The sequence below is a fragment of the Mustela putorius genome, unplaced genomic scaffold, assembly GCF_011764305.1.
Source record: "Mustela putorius furo isolate JIRA1106 unplaced genomic scaffold, ASM1176430v1.1 tig00003858_pilon_pilon_pilon, whole genome shotgun sequence".
Taxonomy (NCBI): domain Eukaryota; kingdom Metazoa; phylum Chordata; class Mammalia; order Carnivora; family Mustelidae; genus Mustela; species Mustela putorius.
In genome coordinates this window covers 19,928,236-19,954,110 of record NW_025422010.1, presented here as the reverse complement: position 1 = coordinate 19,954,110, position 25,875 = coordinate 19,928,236, and the positions used below count along the sequence as shown (strand labels likewise).

Genomic DNA, 25,875 nt, shown 5'->3' with positions numbered 1-25,875 from the left:
ACTGTTTGAGAAAGGATCCTGATGGGGGACCCTGATCAGGCAAGAAGCAACTTTAGAACCAATGATGGCTCCAAGAGAACTGTGACCCTGTCCCTGTTCCTCTAAGGGGTGACTTATGTAAACATAACAAGTATAGGATCTGCTAAGGACAAATATTGGGTCACCATGGTCATCAATTTACACCTTATATTCTGAATTTCTCCACTGAGAAACACAATTGCAAGAGACCAACCGCAAAGAGAAATCCTGAGAACAAAACTTTTCAGAAATTCTTGGTTGTAAATATTGCATAAGCTCTAAATGAGAAAATTTGTAATTGTAATGAGAAAATTTGTAAATTCCCTAGATATTCCAACAGGAAACCAAGAGCGATGGATACCGTAGAGAAGAATGAAGGAAAGGAGAAATACAGGAAAGGAAAATTAAATAGCATTAAATTCCTCATTGATCTTAGTTTCTATTCATAGAGTAATTCAGAGTTTTAAAAAGCAAAGCAAAGCAAAACAAAACAACCAGCATCTGAGGGTTTTGAAGGGGCAGAGGGGTGGGAGGTTGGGGGAACCAGGTGGTGGGTATTAGGGAGGGCACGGATTGCATGGAGCACTGGGTGTGGAGCAAAAACAATGAATACTGTTATGCTGAAAAGAAATAAAAAATTTTAAAAAACAAAACAACAACAACAACAAAAAACAACAATCAGCGCTGGTCAAATATCAACCACACACACACTATTGGAATTATTTAATCCAATTCATTTTTATTCTCTATAAATGTTTTTAAAGAACCTTGTCTCTTACGCTAAAATATAGACGAATCCCACTTGGAATACCACTGCTTATAAAAAAAATCTCTAGAGATACACACTAATTTTCTTTAACCCCTTCTTTGTCTGATTTGGTGACCAAATTAACAGTAAACTGTGACTGATACATATACTTATCAGTTAAAATCCAATCTTACCCCAAGCCCTATCCATAGTCTGGAGAAAGAGAAACCTGGAGTCAGTTTTGGGGACAGTTCACCTTTTGGGAGGACTCACTGAGACTGTTTTGGCTAAGTATATGCCTCACCCTGCCACAAAGCAATTTCTGCTGGCTACATACCTGCACCGAGGTCATCTGAGCATATCCTCTCCAACTAAATTCAGGGAACTCCAGGGGATCAAATCCAAACCTAAGTTCTCTTCCATTAGGTGTGGTACCATCTTCAATCTCATACTTCATATGATGTAAATCCGGGAAATAGTAGTTGTTCTCAGGGCTTTTGCAAATAAAACATGGATACAGCAAGTTAAGTTCACCAATAATCCAAATATTCTTTAATCTCAATAGCTACTGCTAAAAACTCCTACCAAATCGACAGAATACAATAAATGAAAAGAAATAAAAGAGAAATCCCCCTGCTTTTTCTTTAAATTATTGCTTTCATTCATGAAAGCACTCATAAAACACACCCAACACCTATCAGTCTAAGCAATAAAATGAGAAACTCACTTAGCACAACCCATAATGGTGGCAACCTTTAATATGTTCTAAATGGTTGCCAACAACTTACCAAAATCAAATTAGGTTATTTATTATAAATCCATCCATCCATCCATTCATTCATTTATGGACTCATATTCACTCATTACACAAATATTAATATATGTATATGCTCCAGGCACTGTTGCTTAGTACCATATATGCAATAGTGAATATGACATAAAATATTTTATATGCTAAGTTTATAAGTTAGATACATTTATGTATATATATTTAATATATTCAAATATATTATACATATTTATTTTTATTTTTATATTTAATATATTCAAATATAATATATGATATGATATATTTAAATATATTAAATATATAAGATGTATATTTAATAATATAGTTTATTAAAATATCAATTTAATGTTTAAAATATATTAAATAGCATTTAATATATTTTAAATATTATATTCTATATTTATATATAATATAAATAATACTTAATATATTAAATATATAAAAATGTAACCTGTAGACTTGTAAAAATATATTTATATATAAATATATGTATAATATATTTAATATATTAAATATATATAAAACTATATATATACAGTTTAATCATTATGATGACCTTTTTATGTCTTGAATTTTCTTAAACCATAGGTCTAGATATGGATTCTTTTCAAGAGTCCAATAATGGCAATCCCAGAGAATGATCAGGAACACTACACTGTTTAAGTGACATGTTACAATCAAATAATTTGAAGTTCTTCAAAATGACAATCCAGTAACAAACTAACAGCAGTTAGTGGATTTAAAGCCATAAAGATCATTTAGTCAAAAGAAATAAAAGGTTATGGCCCTACATTACAAGCAGAATTACAAATGCTTACAATTTCTCTGGAAGTGATATACAAAGGTCCTTAAAAATGTTCTTACCCATTGACCCAGTAATTCTACTTCCAGGAATGCATTCGAAAGAACAATTTTATATATAGTGTCAAAAAATTAACATAAAAGAACATTTATAATAGTGAAAACTTAGAAACAATGTAAATGTACAATTACGAAATAATTTAAAAATTATGAAATACTATGTAACCATTAATATTTCTGAAGACTAATAATAATGGAAAATGTCTGCAGTAGCATGTGAAGTGAAGAAAGGGATACAAATTTTATGAAGCAAATATACTAATTTGTATTCATAGAAAAAGCCTAGAAAACAATATACAAAACATTATTAAAAGGAGTTATTTCTGGGTGGTGGAGTAGGTAGGCCTTTTTTTCCTTTTATTTTTAGGTACTTACTAAAACTTTACAATGAACATATATTTATTACTACAAAAATTATTTGGAAAAAAAGTGAAAGTGAATGTCTTCTAAACTTGTAAGAAAAATAAACAATGTTCAGATAATATAAAAAACAAATATTTGGCAGGAATTTAGTACAAAAAGACAAAAGGTTTACCAACCCAGAGAAAAGCCAGTATGGCATCTTTGATGCTGGCTTGCTATCCTTATAACCTAGTTACAACTAACCACTAAATCAAAGGACATGTCCTAAATTTCATATGTACGTATTGGCTGTAATGTAAAAAAATCAGTATTTCTGCCTCGGGGGTGGGTAATTTAATTCTTATTCGATTGCATTATTTTTACCTGAAAAATAGCCAATTGCCTACATTGGTGGAAGGAAACTTAGCTGGTTAAGTGGGGGAAAGCTCACTTTATCAACAGGGAGGTGGAAAAAAGATAAAACATGGGTGGAAAATGTTTCTGAACCTATTTACAAAATTCCTCTGCTCCGTCATGTGCCTCGTCAGTCTGCAGGGAAACATCCCACAGATGTGTCCTCCTCCACAGACCCTTTATTATGCGACCAGCAGTGACTGCCATTTAGAAATGACTGAAGAAGCTCAGCTGGATTGCTCTGACATTTAGGATTCAAATGCTGAAAACATCAAGGGAAAGGAGAGAAATGCTGTACTAACGAAATACAGAAAATTTACTTTAACTACAGATTTCTTCATTATTCTATTGATAATGCAGAAGTAGTGAAGACACTTGCAACTTAGAAGTTGCATTTCACAGTTTCCAGTGTATGATTAAATGCCAGAATATTAAAAATTAGTTTTTTCTTTCAAGAGAAAATTATGAGGGCTCAGGGTTTCCAAAAAAGCCTATACTGATCTAGCAGACATATTCAGGACATTCTAGCCTAAAACAGCAGAATACACAATCTTTTCAAGTGCACATAAAACAGTCTCCAGAACAGATCACATATCAGGCCACAACACAAGCCTCAACAAATTCAAAAAGATCGAAGCCATACCATGCACCTTTTCTGACCACAGCACTATGAAACTAGAGAGCAACCACAAGAAAAAATCTGGAAAGAACACAAATACAAGGAGGTTAAATAGCATGCTATTAAACAATGAATGGGTCATTTAAGAAATCAAAGAAGAAATAAAATATTACATGGAGACAAAAGAAAATAAAAACACAAAGTTCCAAAATCTTTGGGATCCAGCAAAAGCTGTTCTAGGAAGGAAGCTTACAGCAACACAGGCCTACCTCAAGAGGCAAGAAAAATCTCCAATAAACAACCTAATGTTACACCTAAAGAAGCTAGAAAAAGGAGAACAAACAAAACCCAAACCCAGCACAAGGAAGGAAATAATGAAGATTGAACAGAAATAAATGAAATAGAAACAAAAATACCAATAGGACAGATCAACGAAACCAGGAGCTGGTTCTTTGAAAAGGGCAATGAAACTGATCAACCTTAAACAGAATCATTGGAGAGAGAGACGGAGTCAAATAAAAAAATCAGAAATCAAAGAGGAGTAAAAAGAGGAGAAAAACAACCAACACCACTGAAATACAAAGGATTATATGAGAATATTGTGAAAAATCATATGCCAAAAAACTGGACAACCTAGAAGAAATGGATACATTCCTAGAAACATATTCTATTTCTTCCTGATTCTGTTTTAAGAGGTTTCTTAAAACAGAATCAGGAAGAAATAGAAAATTTGAACAGACTGATTACCAGCAATGAAATTGAATCAGTAATCAAAGTAAACTCCCAACAAAGAAAAGTCCAGGACCAGAGGAATTCACAGATGAAGTCTACCAAACATTTAAAGAAGAGTTAATACCTATTCTCAAACCATTCCAAAAAATGAAAGAGGAAGGAAAGCTTTCAAATTCATTTTATGAATTCAGCATTACCCTGATACCAAAACCAGGTAAAGAAACTAGACACACACACACACACGGATATAACCACAAGCCAAGATCTCTGATGAACACTGATGCAAAAATCCTAGTAAAATTTTGCTAATAAAATATTAGCAAACAAAATCCGACAACACATTAAAACAGCCATTCAGCACAATCAAGTGGGATTTATTCCTGGGATGCAAAGGTGGTTCAATATTTGCAAATCAATCAATGTGATGTATCACATCAATAACAGAAAGGATAAAAACCATATCATCATTTCAACAGATGCAGAAAAAAAATCTGACAAAGTAGGACATTCACTTCCTAAAATAAAAAATTTTAACAGAGCAGGTTTATAGGGAACATACCTCAACATAATAAAGGCCTCATATGAAAAACCCACAGCAAACATCATACTCAATGGAGAAAAACACTTTCTCCATAAGCTCAGGAACAAGACAAGGATGTCTACTCTTACTAGCTTTATTCAACATAGTACTGGAAGTTCTAGCTACAGCAATCAGACAACAAAATGGACTAAAAGGCATCCAAATTTGTAAGGAAGAGGTAAAAACTTTCACTATTTGCAGATGACATGGTACTATACATAGGAACCCAAAAAAACTTCACCCAAAACTACTAGAACTAATAAATGAATTTGGTAAAGTTGCATTGCATTTCTATACACTAATAATGAAGTAGCAGAAACAGAAATTAAGAAAACAGTCCCATTTGTAATTATACCAAAAATAATAAAGTATGTAGGAATAACCTTAACCAAAGAGATAAAGACCTACTCTGAAAACTAGAAAACATTGATGAAAGAAACTGAAGAGGACACTGAGAAATGGAAGACATTCCATGCCCATGGATTGAAAAAACAAATACTATTAAAATGTCCATATTACCCAAAGCAACCAACACATTTAAGGCAATCCCTATCAAAATACCAACAGTATTTTTCACAAAACAAAAACAAATAATCCTAAAATGTGTATGGAACCACAAAAGACCCTAAATTGCCAAAGTAATCCTGAAAAAGAACAAAACTGGAGGTATCACGATCCGAGATTTCAACATACACTACAGAGCTGTAGTCATCAAAAACACTGGTACTGGCACAAAAACAGACACATAGATCAACAGAACATAATAGAGGGTCCAGAAATAAACCCGCAATTATGTGGTCAATTAGTCTTCAACAAAGGAGGCAAGAATATGCAATGGGGAAAAGTTCTCTAACGGTGTTGGGGAAACAGGACACCTACATGCAAAAGAATGAAACTGGACCACTTTCTTACACCATATACAAAATAAACTCAAAATGGATTAAGGGCCTAAATGTGAGACCTGAAAACATCAAATTCCTTGAAGAGGGCACAGGCAGTAATTTCTCTGACATTGGCCATAGCAATTTGTCTAGACATGTCTCCTGAGGCAAGGGAAACAAAAGCCAAAATAAACTACTGGGACTACATCAAAATAAAAAGCTTCTGCAAGGCAGGGGAAGCAATCAACAAAACTAAAATTCAACCTGTGGAATGGGAGAAGATATTGGAAAATGATGTATCTTATCAACGGCTAGCATCCAAAATTTATAAATAACTTATACAACTCCACACCAAAAAAACACATAATCCAATTTAAAAATAGGAAGAAGAGATGAACAGATATTCCTCCAAAGAAGTCCTGCAGGCAGCCAACAGACACATGAAAAGATGCTCAACATCACTCATCACCAGGAAAATGCAAATCAAAACCACAGCGAGAAGCACACCTGTTAGAATGGCTAAAATCAGCAACATAAGAAGCAACAGGTGTTGGCCAGGATGTGGAGAAAAAGGAACCTTCTGGCACTGTTGGTGGGAAAACTGGAGCTGCCACTATGGAAAACAGTATGGAGGTTCCTTGAAAAATTCAAAATAGAATTACCATATAAGGCAGTAATTCCAATTCTGGCTATTTATCCCCAAAATAAGAAAATATTAACCAAACTGTGGAAAGAACCAAGATGCCCTTCAACGGATGAATGGATAAGGAAGATGTGGTCCATATACACTATGGAGTATTATGCCTCCATCAGAAAGGACGAATACCCAACTTTTGTAGCAACATGGACGGGACTGGAAGAGATTATGCTGAGTGAAGTAAGTCAAGCAGAGAGAGTCAATTATCACATGGTTTCACTTATTTGTAGAGCATAACAAAAAACATGGAGGACATGGGGAGTTAGAGAGAAGGGGGTTGGGGTAAATTGGAAGGGGTGGTGAATCATGAGAGACTATGGACTCTGAAAAACAATCTGAGGGGTTTGAAGTGGCGGGGGGGGGGGTGGGAGGTCGGGGTACCAGGTGATGGGTATTACAGAGGGCATGGATTACATGGAGCACTGGGTGTGGTGAAAAAATAATGATACTATTATGCTGAAAATAAATAAAAGAAAAAAAAAGAAAATATTAACCTGAAAAGACACATGCACCCCTAAGTTTATAGCAGCATTATTTATAATAGAGAAGTGATGGAAGCAGCCCAAGTGCCCATCGATAGATGAACACATAAAAATGTGGTATGTGGGGGCGCCTGAGTGGCTCAGTGGTTAAGCCGCTGCCTTCGGCTCAGGTCATGATCTCAGGGTCCTGGGATCGAGTCCCGCATCAGGCTCTCTGCTCAGCGGGGAGCCTGCTTCCTCCTCTCTCTCTCTCTCTGCCTGCCTCTCTGCCTACTTGTGATTTCTCTCTGTCAAATAAATAAATAAAATCTTTAAAAAAAAATGTGGTATGTGTATATGTATATGGTCAATATTATTCAGCCATTAAAAAAAACGAATGAAATCTTGCCATTTGCTACAACATGGACAGATCTGGAGGATAAGATACAACACTAAGTGAAATCAGTCAGAAAAAGATAAATACTGTATGATTTTATATATATGTGGAATTTAAAAAACAAAACCAATAAACAAAGGAAAAAGAGACAAACTAAAAAACAAACAAACAAACAAACAACCCACCCCCCCCCAAACAACAGACTCTTAACTACAGAGAAGAAACTGGTGGTGACCAGAGGGGAGATGCGTGGGGGATGGGTAAAACAGGTGAAAAAGATGAAGAGTAATGTATAAGATTGTTCGATCACTGTATTTTACATCTGAAACTCATGTAACATTGTATGTTAATTATACTGGAATTGAAATGTTTTTTGAAATCTAGAAATTGTTAAATATGACAGGACACGGAGACAGGAAGCGGCTGTCCCTGTGACAGCTCCTCTGGGAGCTCGGTCTCCACTTGCTCCCCTGCTCCTACAGTTCATTTTAATTAGCTTCTGCAGGAGATGAGGGACTTCATCCTGCTTCTAGAGCTTTCTTCGCCCTCCCTCCCCCCGCACCCAGTGTAACGCACGCGGCCCCTCCATGCCTTCAGTCACAGGTCCCAAGGGAGAAGCTGAGCCTGAAACAACTGGGCCCGGGAGCCTGCCCATTCGCCAGGCCTGTCCCAGCTGTGAATTTCACACAGAGGTTCGGCCACGGGAACCACCTCAAGTGTCCAGCTCTAGTCCTGTCCACCTGGCTTTTCATACCTGTGGGAACTTTCCAGGGAGGCGGATGTCTTTAGGGCAACTTTACCTCCTGCTTTAACTGGGCCCACTGACCCGTGTCCAGATCTCCCAGGACAGTACATCCTCCTCTGCCCTCTCGTCTCCTCACCAGAACCGTCGGCACAGCCAGGACTCTGTGAGTCTTCCAGCCCAGCAGTACGGGAGGGGCCCGCCCTGGAAACTCACCGCTGGCAAGCCGTCCCCACGACATGCTCTCGGCACCGGCATCCTCCCGAGGGCCCGCTGCACAGGGGGCTGATGGCTCCACCAACGTCACACTGACACCCTGAAGGTCAGAGAACAACGGCAGTGACCCATCAAAGCATCTCCATGTAGAAATGGAGATGCAGAAACCAGGAAAGACGGGGCTGCTTCTTACTCCTGCCACATCTCATAGCCTGCGGATGTTAGAAATATGTAGGGACCTCCCAGAGTGACATGGGAGGTGCCCCCCCCAGGGCCCACGTGTGAGCTGGAGGTGCTCTTGGAGGTCAGCCCCAACACTGCTGTCCAGCACAAGGGGCCAGGAGCCCAGGAGCGAACCACAATTTAGCAGGTGGCGCTCTCGTAACCAACATCTGCTACCGAGAGTCTTTGGGTTGGAGGCAACAGCAGCTTTGTGGAGCCACACGCCTGCAGGTGTAGTTAACACAGCGTTAGCTCTAAGATCTGGTGCGAGCTGATCTGATAATACAAAATACATCTTCCACATGACTGTCTTGATGTTATTTACGAAATAAACAGATGCCTCCCCTCCATCCCAATGATGTTTTCTCTAATTAAACCAACCATGTGCTGGGAGAAGAGAAATAGAGGCAGCCCCAACTACAGTTTATTATTCATCTCAACTGAGTATTTGGCCAAACTCCCTGGAACAGAATTTTTTAGTCGCATCCCATCAGGAAGACTGCATGAAGACAAGGGAACTCAGAAGAGAGGTTCTCCTGCCAGTCTTTGCCCATCAACACTGACCTTCCTCAGGACCCACTGGAACTATTCACCTTGACACCCAAAGTAATTGCTCCTTTCCAAAGCAAAATATCCATCTTCACACGTGTCGCAGGAATCGCCGCTGACGTGGGACTTGCAGTGACAGTCACCATCTCGCTGCGGAATAAGCCGGATGACAAAGTTTGGTAAGATCGTACAATTTGCTAGTCTTCAAGATTTAAAACTGACTAACATGAAGCAGTTAGCGAGGGTCTGAAAATGTCCAGGGAGGTTAGCACGCCCCCTACAATCACAGAGGCACTAACCCCCTCCCACAGACACCCCAATATCTTCTGCTCCAACATCGCACTGGTTTAGGGACAATGGGCTGTGTTACCTGTCCACACTCTCCAATTCCACTCACTGTTCCCGCCACGTGGCACTGGCATTCTGTGAAGAGAAGAGAGCATCCTTGGACCAAGGCTGCTGGAAATGTGACACAGCAGCCATGTGGCATGTGTGGTCCCTGTCAGGCAAACCTCACCAGAATTCCAGTTTGCCACTGAAGCTTAAAATGGGACAATTTTCTGGGATCAGCAGAACCACCTGATCAACAGCACCCACGTATAAGGAGTAATGGCTACTTAATGACCACTCTAAGACAAAGGTTGCAACAGCTTGGGATTTTTAAATGATTCTAATGTCAAGGTCATTACTGATATGCTTACATGAAAACATACTCGAGGGGCACCTGGGATACTCAGTTGGTTAATCGTCAGCTTTTAGCTCAGGTCATGATCCTGGGGTCCTGGGATCAAGCCCCACATCGAGCCCCACGTCAGGCTCCCTGCTCAGTAGGGAGTCTGGTTCTACTTCTCCCTCTGCCCCTCCCCTCTGCTCGTGCACTAGCACTCTCTGAAATAAATAAAATCTTAGGAAAGAAAAGAAAGAAAGAAAGAAGGAAAGAAAAACATTCTACTTAAGGACATATCCACTCCACTTAGCCACCTTTAGCTTGGTGATTTGAAGTTCCTGTCCTGGCTTCAATCTAAGCATAAAATGAAAATAAAACCAAACCCAAAAGGGGGGTATAAAAAAGAAGGCAGTATAAACCACTTATCAAGTAGCTGCCTTTGCAAACACCAAAATACATATGGAAATGGGATATAAATCCCTTGCTGAGATTTTCAAAACAACAGAAGTTCTGCCAAAAGCAGGGCAAAAAAACATCAAAACATTTACACAAAATTTCAGACAAATTGAACTTATTAAATAAATAGCTCTTCCATGGGTTAGTCACTGAAGTAGGGAAAATTAAGAGGAATTTGCAATATCATAAATTATTATGTGTAAAAACTTCACCTGAACATCCATTGGGGTTTTCTTTGGCCAGATTCCAATATAATGGTTTGCAGATGCTACAAGAAGGACTTTCCACATGAGCCTTGCACTGGCAATGTCCCTTTGAAAGAAAAGCAAACTAACACTTGACATTTCAAAATTAAGACATGTTTTCAAACATACGTTCTGAACAAAGCTTGTCACAGAATTATATTTTGGGTAAGTAATTAAGTATAACCAGAGGGGGAAAAAGTACTGTGTTGATTTCAACAGACAGCGCAAGGCTTTTGTTTTATTCTTCACTTATTTTTTTCTACACAAAGTCCAAATTTGTGGTTAAAACAAAATGGGACATTTTCATTTTTCATTTCTGATGTTTCAGAAAAAGAAACATTTAAAAATCACTTTCATTGTTAACACTGTCTTATCTGTTGATTCTGGGACAGCAGGAACTACTCCTTTAAGTGGAAAGGTATTTGAATATTTTTTTTTTAATTTTTTATTTTTTATAAACATATATTTTTATCCCCAGGGGTACAGGTCTGGGTATTTGAATATTTAACATGTTGATGATCAGTAGACAGTGTGTTTATCTGAAAGTACTTTTGTAAGATGCAAGGGTCACTCTCTCATTGTTAGGATGCAGAACCTCTCTCCCTCTATCCCTTGAATGCCTGGAGGTGCACCACCTCCCGGCTTGGAAGCTAAGAAGACACATCATTTCTAATGGACTTAGAAACCTCATCAGAATACCATGGTATTCACAATATCACATATGCACTCTGAATAAGAACAATGACCTCTTTCACAATTTGGGTCTTATTTGAATTTACTTTTAATTCTGGGATGCTCCCCAGTGCGTTGTTAGTCTCTAATACGTACCCAAATACATCAGTTAGAATTGTATCCCTGGGGCACCTAGTGGGTTAATTAAGCCTCTGCCTTTGGCTCAGGTCATGGTCTCAGAGTCCTGGGATCAAGGTCCACATCAGGCTCTCTGCTCAGTGGGAAGCCGGCTTCCCCCCAAACTCTCTCTCTGCCTGCCTCTCTGCCTACCTGTGATCTCTCTCTCTGTCAAATTTTTTTTAAAATTTAAATTAAAAAAAAAAAAGAATTGTATCCCGTTTATAATCCTCTACTTACCAACTTGGAGTCCAGGGTACCGTCTGGGTCACAACGACCTGTGAAGTCTGAACATGATTTAGAAATATTTTAAATGCCTGCTGTTTTTATGTCTGTCTCTTGGTTTGTTTTGAAGTTTCACATTTTAAAAAGTTTTATTTGTTTTGAAAAACTATGCACCTACATTTGTATTTCTTGATAGATGGGTGGCAAGGATTTTGCGTATAATTCAGAAAAAGGCACACCCTGAATAACCTTTAGGGTCTTTCATCCCCAAATCAGCCCCTTTGGCCACTTAACTCCATCCCCTGCCTACTGCTATGAAGTTCATTTTGGACTGATGGTGGAGATGGGGGAAAGGACACGCCAGGATTTTGAACGTCTTTAGGACTGTCCAGAAGAGGGCGATATTATACCAAGAAACTTTTTAATCGCCCAGTGACTAGAAGCTACAGGATTCGGGAAGCACGATTTTTTTAGTCAACCAAGACTTAATTCCTTAATTATTACAACCCTCTTGTTCCCCACCTGTCCTACAATTATTTCTACAATGAATGAGTTTGTTCTCCTGCCTTCGTCAATATGGTATTACAAGCCCAAGAGAATCTCTCTTCAATACGGTGGGATCCTGCAATGTCTCAGCATTCCCATTCTAACAGCAGTATGACGGTTAGAAAGGCAGAGGGTTTGGGTAAGCCTGCCCGAGCCTGGTTTTTCCAATAATTTAAATAACCTCATAATAGGATCTTGTTTTCTTGTAAGTTATTGTGTAGACCTTTTGCCTTTGTCGCCTCTGTTTTCAGCTTGTCCCTTGATGATTGCCTGTGTCTCTCCTTCTCTGCTTGCATGTTCCCTCACATTCTTTCTTCTGTAAGAGTGAACACATCCTTCCGCCTCTATACTGTTTCTCAACCTGGCCATGCCCGGCCTCTGGCTCCTGCCCAGGCTGACCACTGTGGCCATCTGGCTCTGGAGGAATTATGGTGGCTGTCCCAGCCCTCTGCCCAGAAGCCACCATGCTTCCTTCCTCTCCTGAGCCCCTGGAGGTGAGCGGACACACCCGGGACAGCCCTGCACCCTGGAGACCTTTGAGCCTTCTCGAAAGCCAACTGCCCCTCTGAACACTGGCTACAATTTCTACCAGCAAGAAAACCCAGTGTCTTGAGGATTCTGGTGAGTCAGATTCTGGGCAATCAGGTAGGTGCTATGGCCCTGTCTTCAGACAGCTGGGAATGCAGAGCTCAGAGCGCTCCCAAGAGCAGGAAGGAGTCAGAGAAAATCAAAACCTCCAAGCAGAAAGTCCACTGCAGCCTTCCTCAAATACCTCTTCTCAACAGGGAAAGGGGCCCCTAGAGCCGCTGCCAGAAACCCTTGCCACTGGAGGCTACAAGGCCCCAGGAGCGTGGGGAGATGGGCAGCTTATTTCTGGGCCTCCTGCCACAGAGCATGGGAGAGTCTCAGAGTCTCTCACCATCTGGGGGGCGAGGAGGGGATAAGTAGTGAGGATGGCCCAAGACAGTGACAGTGTTTCTCCCAGATTGACTCGAGGTCACCCCCCCTCCCCTGGCACCTGTGCTGTGGGAGAACAATGCCCCCAGGATGCCAAGGGCAGCGAGGAGAAAGGGCCAGAAACACAGCATAGGTCCCGCTCTGCCCGCTAGCAAGGAGACCTGCTCGAGTCACCCCTCAGGAGATTACAGAGCAGTCAGCATCCTGTGCTGTGAGCCTGGAACCAGAGAGAAGCCAGGACGCCTTGGGAAGAAGGAAGGGGTCAAGGAACACTTGGTGTAGCTCCAAGGGGTCCCCTTGACCACACTGTTATACATAGGAATTGACATGCAAATCAAGAAATATAAATTTATAACAGACTTAATTTAAATAATTTAAAATTTTAAAATTATTTAATTTAAAATAATTATTTATTTAATATATTTAATTTAAATAATTTAAAATATTTTTTTAAGAATGAATCATTTCTGATTCCCTTTGAGGGCGCGTTGTCTGATATATGCATGTGGACCATATAAGCATTGGACTTGAACTGGAGAGGAACCAGGCCAATGAGGCTCAAGTGTGTCCAGGCGACGAGTGGTGGGTCATCTGGGCTTGTCTGGGAGTCTGGGTGCACACATTTCAGAGAAGGGACCGCCCTTTGGCATTCCGACGTCTTCCCTACCTTGGCAGTGAGGGAAATCATAGGCTCCTGAGAGACACCTGTCACATCGCTGTCCTGTAACCCCTGGAAGGCATTCACACTGTCCCGTCACCGGGTTGCAGGGCATCTCGTAGGAGCCAAGGACCGAACACTGGCAGGCTGGAGAAAAAGACATCAATCAGACCCAGGGCAGCAGGGTGTGGGGCCTGGATGGAGCCCAGAGGTGGGCCAGGGAGACCCAAATGCAAATTCCCGCTATGTGGGGGTGGAGGTAATTAGGAAAAACACGCATTTGCTGACCTTGGAGAGCTCTAAATCCAGGAACAGGGCCAGGGAGCTACCGACACAGTACAAAGCACCTCCCCCACCCTCACACCCACCACTGCCAAGAAACGGTAAGAGAAATGAAGACACGTGCCCAGTACTACTCAGCCCGCTCTTGGCAGACAGCAGGCCAAGGACTCCGATCTCCTACTGCCTTCTGGCTCAGCGTTCTTCCACAGCCCCTTGTTCCCCCTGGGCCTGTCTGCGGAGATCATGGTCCTGCCAAGGGGCACATTACTGAGGAAACATTCTTGGGCTCTGGGAGGGTTACTTTTTATAATGCCAACTCGGCTACACTATGAAGCTCAGATGTTTGGCCAGCAGCAATCTAGGTATTGCTGGGAAGGTTGGTTTTTTTAAAGATATAACTAATATTTCAATCAGTTGACGTTGAGTGCAGCCGGCGACTTTCCACAGTGAGGGGAAGACCTCATCTAATCAGTTGAAAGCCTTAAGAGAAAGACAGAGGGTCCGGAGGAAGAAGGAACCCTGCCCATGGGATCTCAGGTGCCACAACAATTCTTCCCTGGGTCTCCAGCCCACCAGCCTACCCTGCGGATTTTAGACTCACCAGCCCCCACAATCATGAAAGCCAATTCCTTAAAATAAATCTCTCTCCATATATACACACACACCTACATCCTACTGGTTCTGTTTCTCTGGAGAGCCCTGATTAACATAAGCTCTTTCTGCTATTTCTGTCTTAAAGGATAGCAAATGCAAAAAAAAAAAAAAAAAAAAAAAAAACCAACCAAACAAACAAAAAAAACCACTGGCAGGCAGCTAGGGCCGCCCAGCGGAGGCAGTTCCAACCAGGGTAATGTGGGGGACATGGCCCCTGACTCCTAGGAGCATAGAGGATGTCCAGGGAGCCTCAGGAAACAGTTACCCTCCAGAGAGGAAAACAAAGACCCAGCCTTAAGGGCACATACATTGTTTTAAAGCACGGATTACTCCATCTGGCATCACACAAATCACTTTAACCCAACTAGCAGTGACAGCTGCCCGATTCCTAACCCAAACCTCAACACTGGCAACCCCTCCTCCCTCTTGGAAATACTGTAATGTCTTGCAAACACTTTCATGCGACTCTTTGTGTTGGTCCCAGTCCTTTTAAGTTTCTGGAGTATTTTTACCTCTCGTTCCTCCTCGCTTCAGCTTTAACACAGACATTTTTATAAACCCCAAAGAGCATAAACACTAAGGACAGAAGAGCTCCAAAGGGACAAAGAGTGTGTCTGTTGTACTCCCCCGTGTCTTCCAGCATCACAGAGAGCCCCGGTCCCAGTATACGCCAAATAGACACTTGCTCACTGAAAGAATAAGGAGCGACTAGAATCTTCCTTCCGCCCACCCTGTGCAGGTTCTTGGCATGCACTCCCTCACTGAGCCCTGCAGCACTGCCAAGAGACGGGTATTGTATGAGTAACGCCATCCTCTTCTCCAACAGTTAATAAGCCCATCGGGTGGGGTGAGGCCCTACCGACACTACGCACGTCACAAGGTAAATGTTACATATTGCTTCCAGGACGCTGATACTGCCCATGACTTTGGAGCTTTGCCTTCTGTTGGAAACGCAGGCCGGCACCTTCTCCAGCCAGAGCCACAAAGCCAGCAGTCGGTAACACGGCACTTGCTCCTCCCCCACCTCTCAGGTTAACCTGGCCTAGAGCAGAATCGATCTACAGAAGATCCTCGAGGTTCTTCCAACCAACCCCCTCGATGTTCTCCTAGACAAAAACTGAACTCAACGTGAAGGGCCAGTTCAAGACCCATTTGCACCAAACATGCCTTCAGACTTCCCGCTATGCCCAGCCCTAGGGTTTTGTCTCCCCTCTTGGAAAAGCGGGGGTGGGGGTCTTCCAGGACTGTCCCGAGACAGAAACTTTCCCTGCAGCGCCATTGTCATTAGTGGGGGCCATGTGGCCTCTTCTCTTGGCCATTCTGTCTGATTCATGGGACTGTGCTGACAGTTGGAAGGAGGTTAATCTTGCTCTGGTGACCTTTTTCTGGTTTTGTAAGGAAAGACCTGTCGCCACAACCCAAGGACTATAGCAAACTCGAACGGGGACAGTTCCTGGCCCCGGGTCAGGTGAGTGTCGTTGAGGCTGGGGAACAGCTGTACTTGGCCGCCCTTCGGTTCCTACTCATGGGAGAACCACTTGTCTCCACAGCCCACTCCCTCCTAGCCGCTGTTCTAAGGGCTGACCCGGTGCTGCACCAGGGAAGGAGGGGAGAAGGAGGAGGAGAAACATGAAGGAGAGGAAAGCAGGAATGAGGAACGGAGGGGAGAGGAAAAGTCGGGGGGTGGGGGTGGGAGGAAGAAGAGGGGGGGTAATCCCCCAAATGACCAAGTTAAGTGAATCACAGTTATATGGTGTCATTGAGGATAAAGACGTACACCAGATATCAAAGTAAACACAAGTTCTAAATACATATAGACAGTTCTCCACCGGGGTCTCCTATCTACGATTTGACTTTCACGTATGAAAAAGAAAACTGCAGAGCATTTGCGTGAGTGGAAACTAAAATGAGAAGAATACGGCATTGTACTTAGGGACGTCTGGAGCAAATTAAGTTAATGCGAAACATGAATGCCGGACGCCGTTGGCAAGAACAACTTAGAAGGGTTTTAAAGTTTCTCCTCAAGAAGACTTTTTAAATCTTTGACACAATATAGGGCAAAGCCATAAGAACGTTTTTTTGGCTAGACTATACTGGACCATCTGATGTAGCATTTGGGGTCATGCTGATTTTATTCTAAAATTCAGTGGCCAAGCCATCAGTTTCATCTTAAGAAAAAAAAAATCAGAAGTTAAAATACTGGGTTGGACGTCATTGCTAGACAAAGCTCAGATTTCAGTGAGTCTGAGCCTTGGGCACTAGCCTCAAAACCACCCCCAAGGGAAAAAATCTTAAAAAGATCACAAAAGCTGTTGGAAAAGGAAACAGCAAGAGAAGAGAGATTATCACAGACAGAATTCCTCCAGAACCTAGCAATCCAAATGGAACACAAGCTTCAAGGTGCACGCCCACACCATGCCAGGAATACGGCGGATGGTGGTGGTGGGCACCTCTGGGGCTGGATGTGGTCTGGCAGGGTCCACCGAGACAGGACTTGAGGCGATCTGCTCCCCCTGACCCCGCTGCTTGAATTCCAAAGCCTGAACTATACTTTCTCCCGCAAGGGCACAATATGCCTGTCCCTTTGCCTCACTGTGTGAGCCCTTCCTCCACTTGAGCCACGACTTTGAACCAGACAGAACCCAGCAGAGGCTGGCTACACACATTCACCCGGGAGGCCAGGGAGCACCTGCTGCTCTCCCGTCCCCCCCACCCCCCCGCCCCCCGCTCCTTTCTGCAGCCCCTCGGCACACCTTCTCAGTTTCGTGTTTCTGTGGTTTGCCTTTTGGCCCGTGAGCTCAGAGGACTTCATTTGGCTTTGGAAGCAGGGCTCTACACCAACTGTACCAAAAATATAAATGAGAAGATACCTTCTTATTTTTTTGAAAAACCCAGACTCTATCATTTAAACAAGGAACATTGCATTATGCACAGTGGCTGATTAAAGAGTTTTCATGTCAGGGGACATCTTCTTAGGAAAAAAAGATGCTGCGGTTAAACCTCTAGGTCTTTCGAATCTCTTATAGGACTGGTCACTCTGGGGTTTTCTCGGAGAGCTGTGGATTTCAGCAACACACAGTTCCGCCAGCCTGTTTGGTTACAGCATCCTGAGTCTGCGGTGGGGGGGGGTGCGGGGGGGCAGCTCTTCCCCTTACTCCACCCACACTGTTCAGCCTGTGGACTTCACTGTGGTTCCCTGGATGTGGGCAGACTCGGGCTTGGCCAGTCAGAGCACGGCATTCCACGGCCACCGGCTGTGGTTCAGAAATGGGCACATGATTCAATCAGAACCAGACTTGGCCTGGAGGAGTGCATGCTCTTTTCCCTAGACTTGAACTTGGAAGGATAGACGTCCATTTGCTCAGGCTGCTGTAACAAAATACCACGGAGCGGCTTGAACAACAGACTTCTTGCTGTTCTAGAGGTTGGTTGGTCCAAGATCAAGGTGCCAGCAGACTTGAGGTCTCTGGGTACTGTCTTCCTGGCTTTCGGACAGCTGTCTTCCTGCTGTGCCCTCACATGGCAGAGAGTATATTGAAAAGCTCACTGGTGTCTCTTTTTAGAATGACACTAATTCTATCAGATCAATTACTTACCTTGATTACTTCCTTACTCCAAATACAGTCACCTTGAAGGTTAGGGCTTCAACATACGAATTTAAAGGGCACTCAATTCAGTCTATAGCAACGTATGTCTGAGAAGTGTCAGCTACCATCTTACCACCACCTGAGACCTCAAAATGAAGCCAATCTACAAAAGAACAGGCTTGCAAGATGGAGAAAAACAGACCCTGCCAACATCTTTTGAGCCCCTGGGTCAACCTGTTCCTGAAACCAATGCTGCCTGAATTATTCAATTACAGCCAATAAATTCTTTGTGCCTTAAGTCAGTTCAGGTTACGTTTTCTGTCACATGAAACTATAGAGTCAAAATGGACTCTTCAGTCACCAAGATGTTCTCATTTTAAAAGCACTCTTACAAAATAGACCTCTTACCAAAATGTATTAGGTATCTTCATCCTCCTAAAATGTGTTTTCGAATATAATTTCACCGCTACATCATGACCAAGAGCCATTATTATGGTATTCATTTCCTGATTCTAACAGTGACATCCTCAGTACCTCCTGAGTTGAAGAGCACTATCTGCTTCTCACCAAATGGTCCCAAGCAGTTACACTTCCTCAGTTTCATGTCTGCTTTTCTGTTTCCTCCCTTATAGTTAGTGTGTTGTCTTAGCAGTCCTCCCCACCCTTCCATGTTTCTAATTCACCATGCGTGTGGCTTAGAAAACAACCAAACTTGACACAATTATTTAAAAAAAAAAAAAAAAAAGACATACGTAAGAGAGGGCCTACGGGATCTTCTAGTAGTGAAATGCATGGATTTTAGTGCAGAACTTTGAAACTGTCCTTTTTCACTTTACAGAGGCAATAGGGGTTGAGGGGTCTTACTGCCTGGTTCTCTAATTTTTGCTCCAGATACATGAGCCAGATAACCAAATTCCAACTAGATGGAGTAATACTGCTCTGCAGTTCAAAGAATGAGGGCATATACTTAAAAAACAGTCATTTTTAAGTGGAAAAAATGACCAGAGTTTGAGGTTTATTATAGAAATCCAGGTTTCAATGGGCAGAGTTCCTATAAGTTCCTATAAGCAAATCAGAATCATGGTGCCCCTTTAAGGAAACTGTACAAATTAAATCACATAAAGGTGAGACGGAGTGCCATATAATTCGTGTATTGAAAAATCACAGCTCCTGTTTTAACTAAACTCGTGGTTCTTTTCAACTTCACTCAGTGCTGGTGAATGTCGCCCTGTACCTACATGAACATGCCAGTAAGTTCTAGGGCTTTTCCGAACTCTCTTAGGTAAGAGAGCAATCATTAAGTCCAAACCCAGTTTAAGGTCAAATCTCTCTTCCTTCTTGTTGGGTTTAAGGCAGAAGAGTAAAGGCAAGACTATGGATGAAAGATGAAACGGGTGTGCATCTCAGGTGAGCTCCTCATGCCCTTTGGTTCTTACTCCTGTCCAGTAGATGTGTAAAGCGTAAGAGAGTGGCTGCCTGCCCCCTGAACAGGTTTAGGAAGGAATTATGCCATGTAAACTGGCCCAGGTGAAACGGGTTTAGCAGGAGATCGCTTCGATCTGCTGGGCAACAGTTTCCAGTGAAAGAGGGATCCTAAATTCACCCAAACACTCCATGATTTTCAGACAATAAGTATTTGAGCATCTGAAACCACAATACCAAAGAATAGAATGAAGGAAAAGAGACCAGCTACTCAGAATCATAGACAAAATCCTCCAGGATTATTTAACATAGGTAGCTTTCAGATTTTTATAGCTACATCCACAGTAAGAAATAAATAGTACGCTGTGACCCAATAAACACACAACACACACGCATGTACACACATACATGCCAATCTACCACCTGAGCCCATTTAAAAGCTGTTTCTATGGGCTGCTATTTACCTTCATATGGGTCATACTTCCCTGATTCTTTGCATCTCATTTTTTTTTTTTTTTTAAACGGGACATTCTAGGTAACATATTGTAGCAACACTAGGATTGTTCTTGGCTTGGTTGGTTTGTTGTTTAATGACGTGTCTGAAATAGATCTGCAAGGTCTCCTTCCCCCTCCAATGTCCAGCCTCTGACGTTCCCACTCAGATATTGCCCCTTGTGTTTATCTTCTGGACAATTTTTTAACCTGCTTTGCCGGCAGCACCCCTGGGTCCATACGTACAACCTGTTGGCTGAACACCATGCTTGAACCTGCTTGGCCGGTCATTTTTACTTGAACCTGCTTGGCCAGTCATTTTTATCCTGTCCCATTGCATATGCACATAGCTTGGAGGTGGCTACAGCAGTTTGGAAAATTCAGCCAGGGACCACTAGTTTGGATTCGTCTTCTCTGGTGGCTCCTGAGAGGGAGGAGCCTTGGGCACCACACAGTTCTAGATAACCCGCCATGACTACGTTCTCATTAGGAGTAACCCTCTCCTCACCTTAGAAGTTACCCTGTGTCCGAGCAGCTTATTTGGTCAACTTTTAAACCCCTTCTGCCGGTGTGGCTATGACCCTCTGATAATGGATTTGTGTGCAGCTTGGGGATGCTTCTGAGTCTTCCCCCCGTCTGACGGGACTCCTCCTGAAGAGGTGCGATCCAGCGCCCGCACACAACCTTCTCAACCTGCAGACTTATCTGTGTCATCAGAAGGGCTCTTCTTGAATGAATTTCCCCTGATTCTCTCTACTAAACTTCCCCTTGCTCTGCCGCTGTGAGTTACCAGCTTCCTTGTAACTGCTCCACACCATGATCTATATTGCTTTCTACAACACCCTCTGCCCCGCTGTTAAAATAATTCCCTTTATCTTTGTGACCTTCCTGTCCTCCTGGCTGTTCAGAGCCCCCAGACCACCACACTTGAAAATGAGGACCCACTTTTCCTGGCGTGACACCTCTGCTCTATGAGCAGGCACTGGGCACAGGAGTGGTTGTCTCAGTTTGCCTCGCCTAGCTTGGGACCCCTGCTCTGTGAGCCAGCTGGGGTGTGGGTGATCTGGTTCTGGTATCTTCAGCCCGCAGGACTTGGTGTAATCTCCACCATAATGGTAGGGCTGGGCAGAGAAAGAAGACAGGGTCCTCTCTGCTGAGCCTGCCTGGAATACAGCTTGTCCGACACAAGCCAGGGGGTAATGAGAAATGCCTACTTATCCCCAGGTGACACTGGAGCCCCAGAACAGGAATTTAGAAGAAAGTGAACCCCCGTCTTCTTGGCTGTCCATGTCCAGGATAGAGCTTCTAAAACACACAGTTGGGGTGGCAGGGATAACAGAGCTGGCTTTTAATTAGACTTGATCTTACTGGTATTTAGATTTTCTTAAATAAATGTTTCTTCATTTGCTCTTAGGACAATTTCCAGAGATTTTAAATGATTATTAAAAATTCTTTACCAGCTAAAGTTTTGTTTTGTTGGAGGGAGAGTCCCACTGAGCTCCCTACTCAGCCATTCTCGAAGTACAACCTCCCTCTGCTCTGTCATGAATACACCTTCGTATTTTCCACCTGCCTTAAAATGAATTCGTTCTGGTAGTGAAGCAGTGTGGGGAAAAGGGCATTCTTAAGATATTGCATTATTTTTCACCTTTATATCCACAGACACAAAGGCACAATCTGACAGCCTTGCCCAAGGGAATGACTAGGTTGGAATATTTGTGATTCATTCTAGCAGAATGAGTCTGGCGTTGGGGCTGGTAAGCAGGGGGGAAAAGAAACCCTTTGGGATACTTTCAATTACAAGCATGGAAGCTGAAACAGAACCAACCTGGATGTCGTCAGATTATGGGGAAATTAACATGAGACATTCCGTCCACACCTTGCCCCCAAACAGCTTATGTCTACGCTATAATTGGGGGAGCGTCAAGAAAACAATGAGCAGCGAGAAAATTCTTGCCTGTTACAGGAGGGGAGTGAGCTACACAGCCTGGCTCCCCAAGCCTTCCCCTGCTTTTGGTGAAAAGACCTTATCTTCGACCACCTTGCCTCTCTCACCATCAGCTCCTCCGGGCTTGGGCCCTGGCGGACTCTGCAATGGAGGGTCTTCACTCTCTCTGCCTCCCCCAGACGCCTCACACGGGGTCTCCAGCTTAAAATCGAAATGTAATCATCCCCAACTTGTGTGTGCAACTTCATGATCTGGGATACATTTCCACAGAAACAATGTCAGGAGCAAGGACGAGGTCGCCACGCAAGACCCTGGAGGCCGTTGAACAGAATTTGCCTCCAGTATGATTCACATGATGTGACCATGAGCATCACCTGAAAAAGGATGTTTCCACTGGAAGCACTCTGGGCATTCCAACTGCTAATCCTGAAGTTCTCTGGTTGAGGAGGAGCTTCTGTGACTCCCAGGGGCAAAGGCTGAGACAGTGGGGCAGAGGATAGAGGTCTGTGAGTGGGGTGTGCTGGGGGACCAAGAGGAAGAGGAAGCGTTTCCTCTTCCATACAACTGAGTGCTTCCCGGGCTCTAAGAGCATCGCAGTCAGTGCGTCTGTAACCTGTAAAATTACAAGGCAACCAAGAAGCAGACAGGGTAAGCTACTTGCTGCAAAGGACACCTAGTATGAGCCTGGGGCTTCACCACTCCAGCCTCCAGCTCTGGGAGTGGGGATGGTGGGCCCTGCCTGCACCTGCCTCCATGGTTTTCCAGCGGCTGACCTGGGGCATGAGATTGCTGAAGACAGATTGCTGCCTCCAATGTGCTCTGGGGCTGGCAAGCTCCAAACAGCACTTCCCATATTCTCCTGGGGCTGGGTTCTGGATGTCCGGATGCCAACTTGGTTTTGCAAATAATTAGTACTCAAACAAGATCAGAAAGGTGGGAGTAAGGAGAAGGCTGCCTTCCCACATCTACTATGCATTTCCGCAGCTGAGCCCTATCTGGCTTTCCTGGTACCAAGCAATGGCTCTCAAGGCAGCAGGACGGCAGACCTTCTGTCCTGGAGCTGGGCTACCTACCGCAATTTGGTTTAAGGCTCAGCCCCTCTATCAGGAGCCTCTTTGGAAGCCCCGCCTGGAGCCACCCTCCAGCCCTAATAGTGGGGCTGAGCATCTAAGGACAGAGTACAAGTCCCTGTCTGTTGATAACACCCGGGGCGGGGGGGGGTGGGGGCAGGGGTTCAGTTCCGGCCCTGAGCCCCAACTGATAATCCTCTCTTCTTCTCTTCCCTCCCCTGCTGGGGGAAGAACGCCAGCGGGCAGTGGGTGGGGAGACAGCAGAGCACTTGGGCAAACCCATTCATTCATTCATTCATTGAGTGTTGCCCAACACTCAAGACGTTCCTCTTTTGCTCTAGGGACTGGGTCAGACACCTCCTCTTCCCACCCTCTGTCCCCTTCGGAAACTCTTGCTAGGACACAGAACACGTGGTGGGGAGAAGTTTGTGGTTTCATGCTTGCTGGCCCCTCTCCCTGGCATGTCCGCCTCCTCTCCCCGACTGCTCAGCAGCCTCCTAAACACTCAGCTACCACGTCCCTTCCGGAGTCAGGATTTGTACCTGAGCAGCTCTAGAGCCCACACGCTGACCACTGGGGAGGAGGAAGGATAGGATGGGAAAGACAAAAGAAGGGAGGTGACATGACCCAGGTAGGGGGACAGTCACCTGCCACTCATATCTGTAAACCAGGGGCTCACTTGCTAACCTGCAGGTTACACAGCTGTGCCAGCAAGTGCCTCTGCATCTCCTCAGCAGGGAGCTGACCTCACGGGATGGACCATCACTGGGCTGTGTGCTGCCCCCTTAACTGACCTCATGGGACGGACCATCCCTGGGCTATGTGCTGCACCCTTACCTTGGCAAATAGGGAATGAGTAGAAACCCAAGCGGCAGGCGTCACACCGACGGCCCTCGACCCCAGGGCGGCAAAGGCACCTTCCATAGGCATCACAGATTTCAGGGAGAACGCCTTCCAAGTCACAGTCACACCCTGCAAGGAAAAGGGTTTCTCAGAGGGGGGCCTCCAGCCTCCTTCCTTTCTCAATTCCTGCCTTCCCTCGGGTTTCGGTCCTGGAAACATAAAGAGTTACCTATGGCTTCTAGACATTCTTGACCTAGAACACTACTGATGAATGGGAAATAAACAAATGTGAAGGAAAGGTCAGAGATGCCATGAAGAAACATCTAGGGTGGGCACTCCTTCGCAAAACAGCTACAATCTTTCAACACCTACCTCTGGGGAAACACTTTGCTTTTGTTTTTTTCCAAATCGGAGCCTTGTGCAATAAAACTTCAATTTAATAGATTCCTATCTAATGACCATCTTGAATTTAACGTATTTCTACCTCCACTTTTTAGAAGAAAAGAAACCAACATAAATTTAACCCTACTATGTGCCTGCCGTGGATTTGGGGGGCCACACTTGGGTCATCTCTCTTAACCCTCTAGGCACAAAGCATTCCCAGCAGCCAAGCTCCTTCCAATCCCTTCAACCAACACTTGCCTCAGGATCTTTGCTCTGGCTGTTCCCTCTCCCTGTATTTCTTAGCTCAGAGTCAACTCCTAGGAAGGTCTTCCCCAACCCATCTGCACCAATAGGCTTCCTCTTTTCTTCTCTTCTTCTCTATCTTAGCTGTGCTGGTCTTTCACTTTATGTATCTTTTTAAGATTTTATTTATTTATTTTGAGAGAGAGAGCACGAGCAGAGGCAGAGGGAGAGAGAAAGAATCTCAAGCAGACTCCACGCTCAGTGTGAGCCTGATGTGGGGCTTGATCCCAGGACCCTGAGATCATGATCTGAGCTGAAATCAACAGTCAGATGCTTAACTGACTGAGCCACCCAGGCTCCCCTTTCACAACACGTAGATTATTGAAATCACTTAATGGCCTCATGACTTATGCTTTGGCACATAGAAGGAAGTGAAAGTGCTCTGGTGTGACTTCTGAGCCCAGGCCACGACAGGTTTTGTGGTTTCCATTCTCACCCTCCAGGAACTCTGAGACCAACATGTGAGTCCACAGGGAAGGGAAAGTCATACTGTCGGTTACAGTCTGGGCACTAAAACCAAGCACTGGAACTCAGTAAGATACTTGATACAGTAATGTACTTTGGCTCCAAGGCCCAAAGAATCCTGATTTACAACCACCTATAAACAAAAAAGAAAGCATCTAGTACCTAAGCATTTTTTTTTAAAGATCTTATTTATTTATTTGACAGAGAGCAGGCAGAGAGGCAGGCAGAGAGAGAAGGGGAAACAGACTCCCCACTGAGCAGAGAGCCCGATGTGGGGCTCGATCCCAGGACCCTGAGATCACGACCCGAGCTGAAGGCAGAGGCCCAACCCACTGAGCCACCCAGGTGCCCCCCTAAGCATTTTTTTTAAGTTGTTTCTGAAATTCACCTTTCAACATTTCTTCTTCCTTACCTAGTAAATCGTCCCACACAGTCAGAACCTGGAGGCTGCCCTCACGTCTCCCTGACCCTCAGCTCCCCATACCTCATCATCAGGTCATAGGGATTATAGCTCAGAAAAGTCTCTGGAATCTTCTCCTGTTTCCAGAGCTCC

General features: G+C 43.7%; 1 protein-coding gene across 8 annotated transcripts in view; it reads right to left on the bottom strand.

Moving 5' to 3' along the window:
• The window catches only part of LAMA3 (laminin subunit alpha 3), a 263,998-nt gene that overhangs the window by 133,192 nt on the left and 104,931 nt on the right, over positions 1-25,875 (bottom strand). For 7 of the 8 annotated variants that reach the window (XR_006602077.1, XR_006602078.1, XM_045065455.1 and 4 more), the window contains 8 exons: positions 24,165-24,299; positions 13,882-14,019; positions 11,727-11,773; positions 10,605-10,704; positions 9,640-9,692; positions 9,314-9,419; positions 8,499-8,598; positions 1,104-1,260 (listed from right to left, as the gene is read on the bottom strand). Coding sequence is in view for 6 of the 8 variants with exons in the window: in XM_045065455.1 (XP_044921390.1) it covers positions 1,104-1,260; positions 8,499-8,598; positions 9,314-9,419; positions 9,640-9,692; positions 10,605-10,704; positions 11,727-11,773; positions 13,882-14,019; positions 24,165-24,299 (836 nt within the window). In the remaining 2 variants the exon portion in view is untranslated. Of the gene's footprint in view, positions 1-1,103; positions 1,261-8,498; positions 8,599-9,313; positions 9,420-9,639; positions 9,693-10,604; positions 10,705-11,726; positions 11,774-13,881; positions 14,020-17,561; positions 17,646-24,164; positions 24,300-25,875 lie in introns of those variants that run through there. The other variant, XM_045065458.1, reaches the window with a different exon arrangement.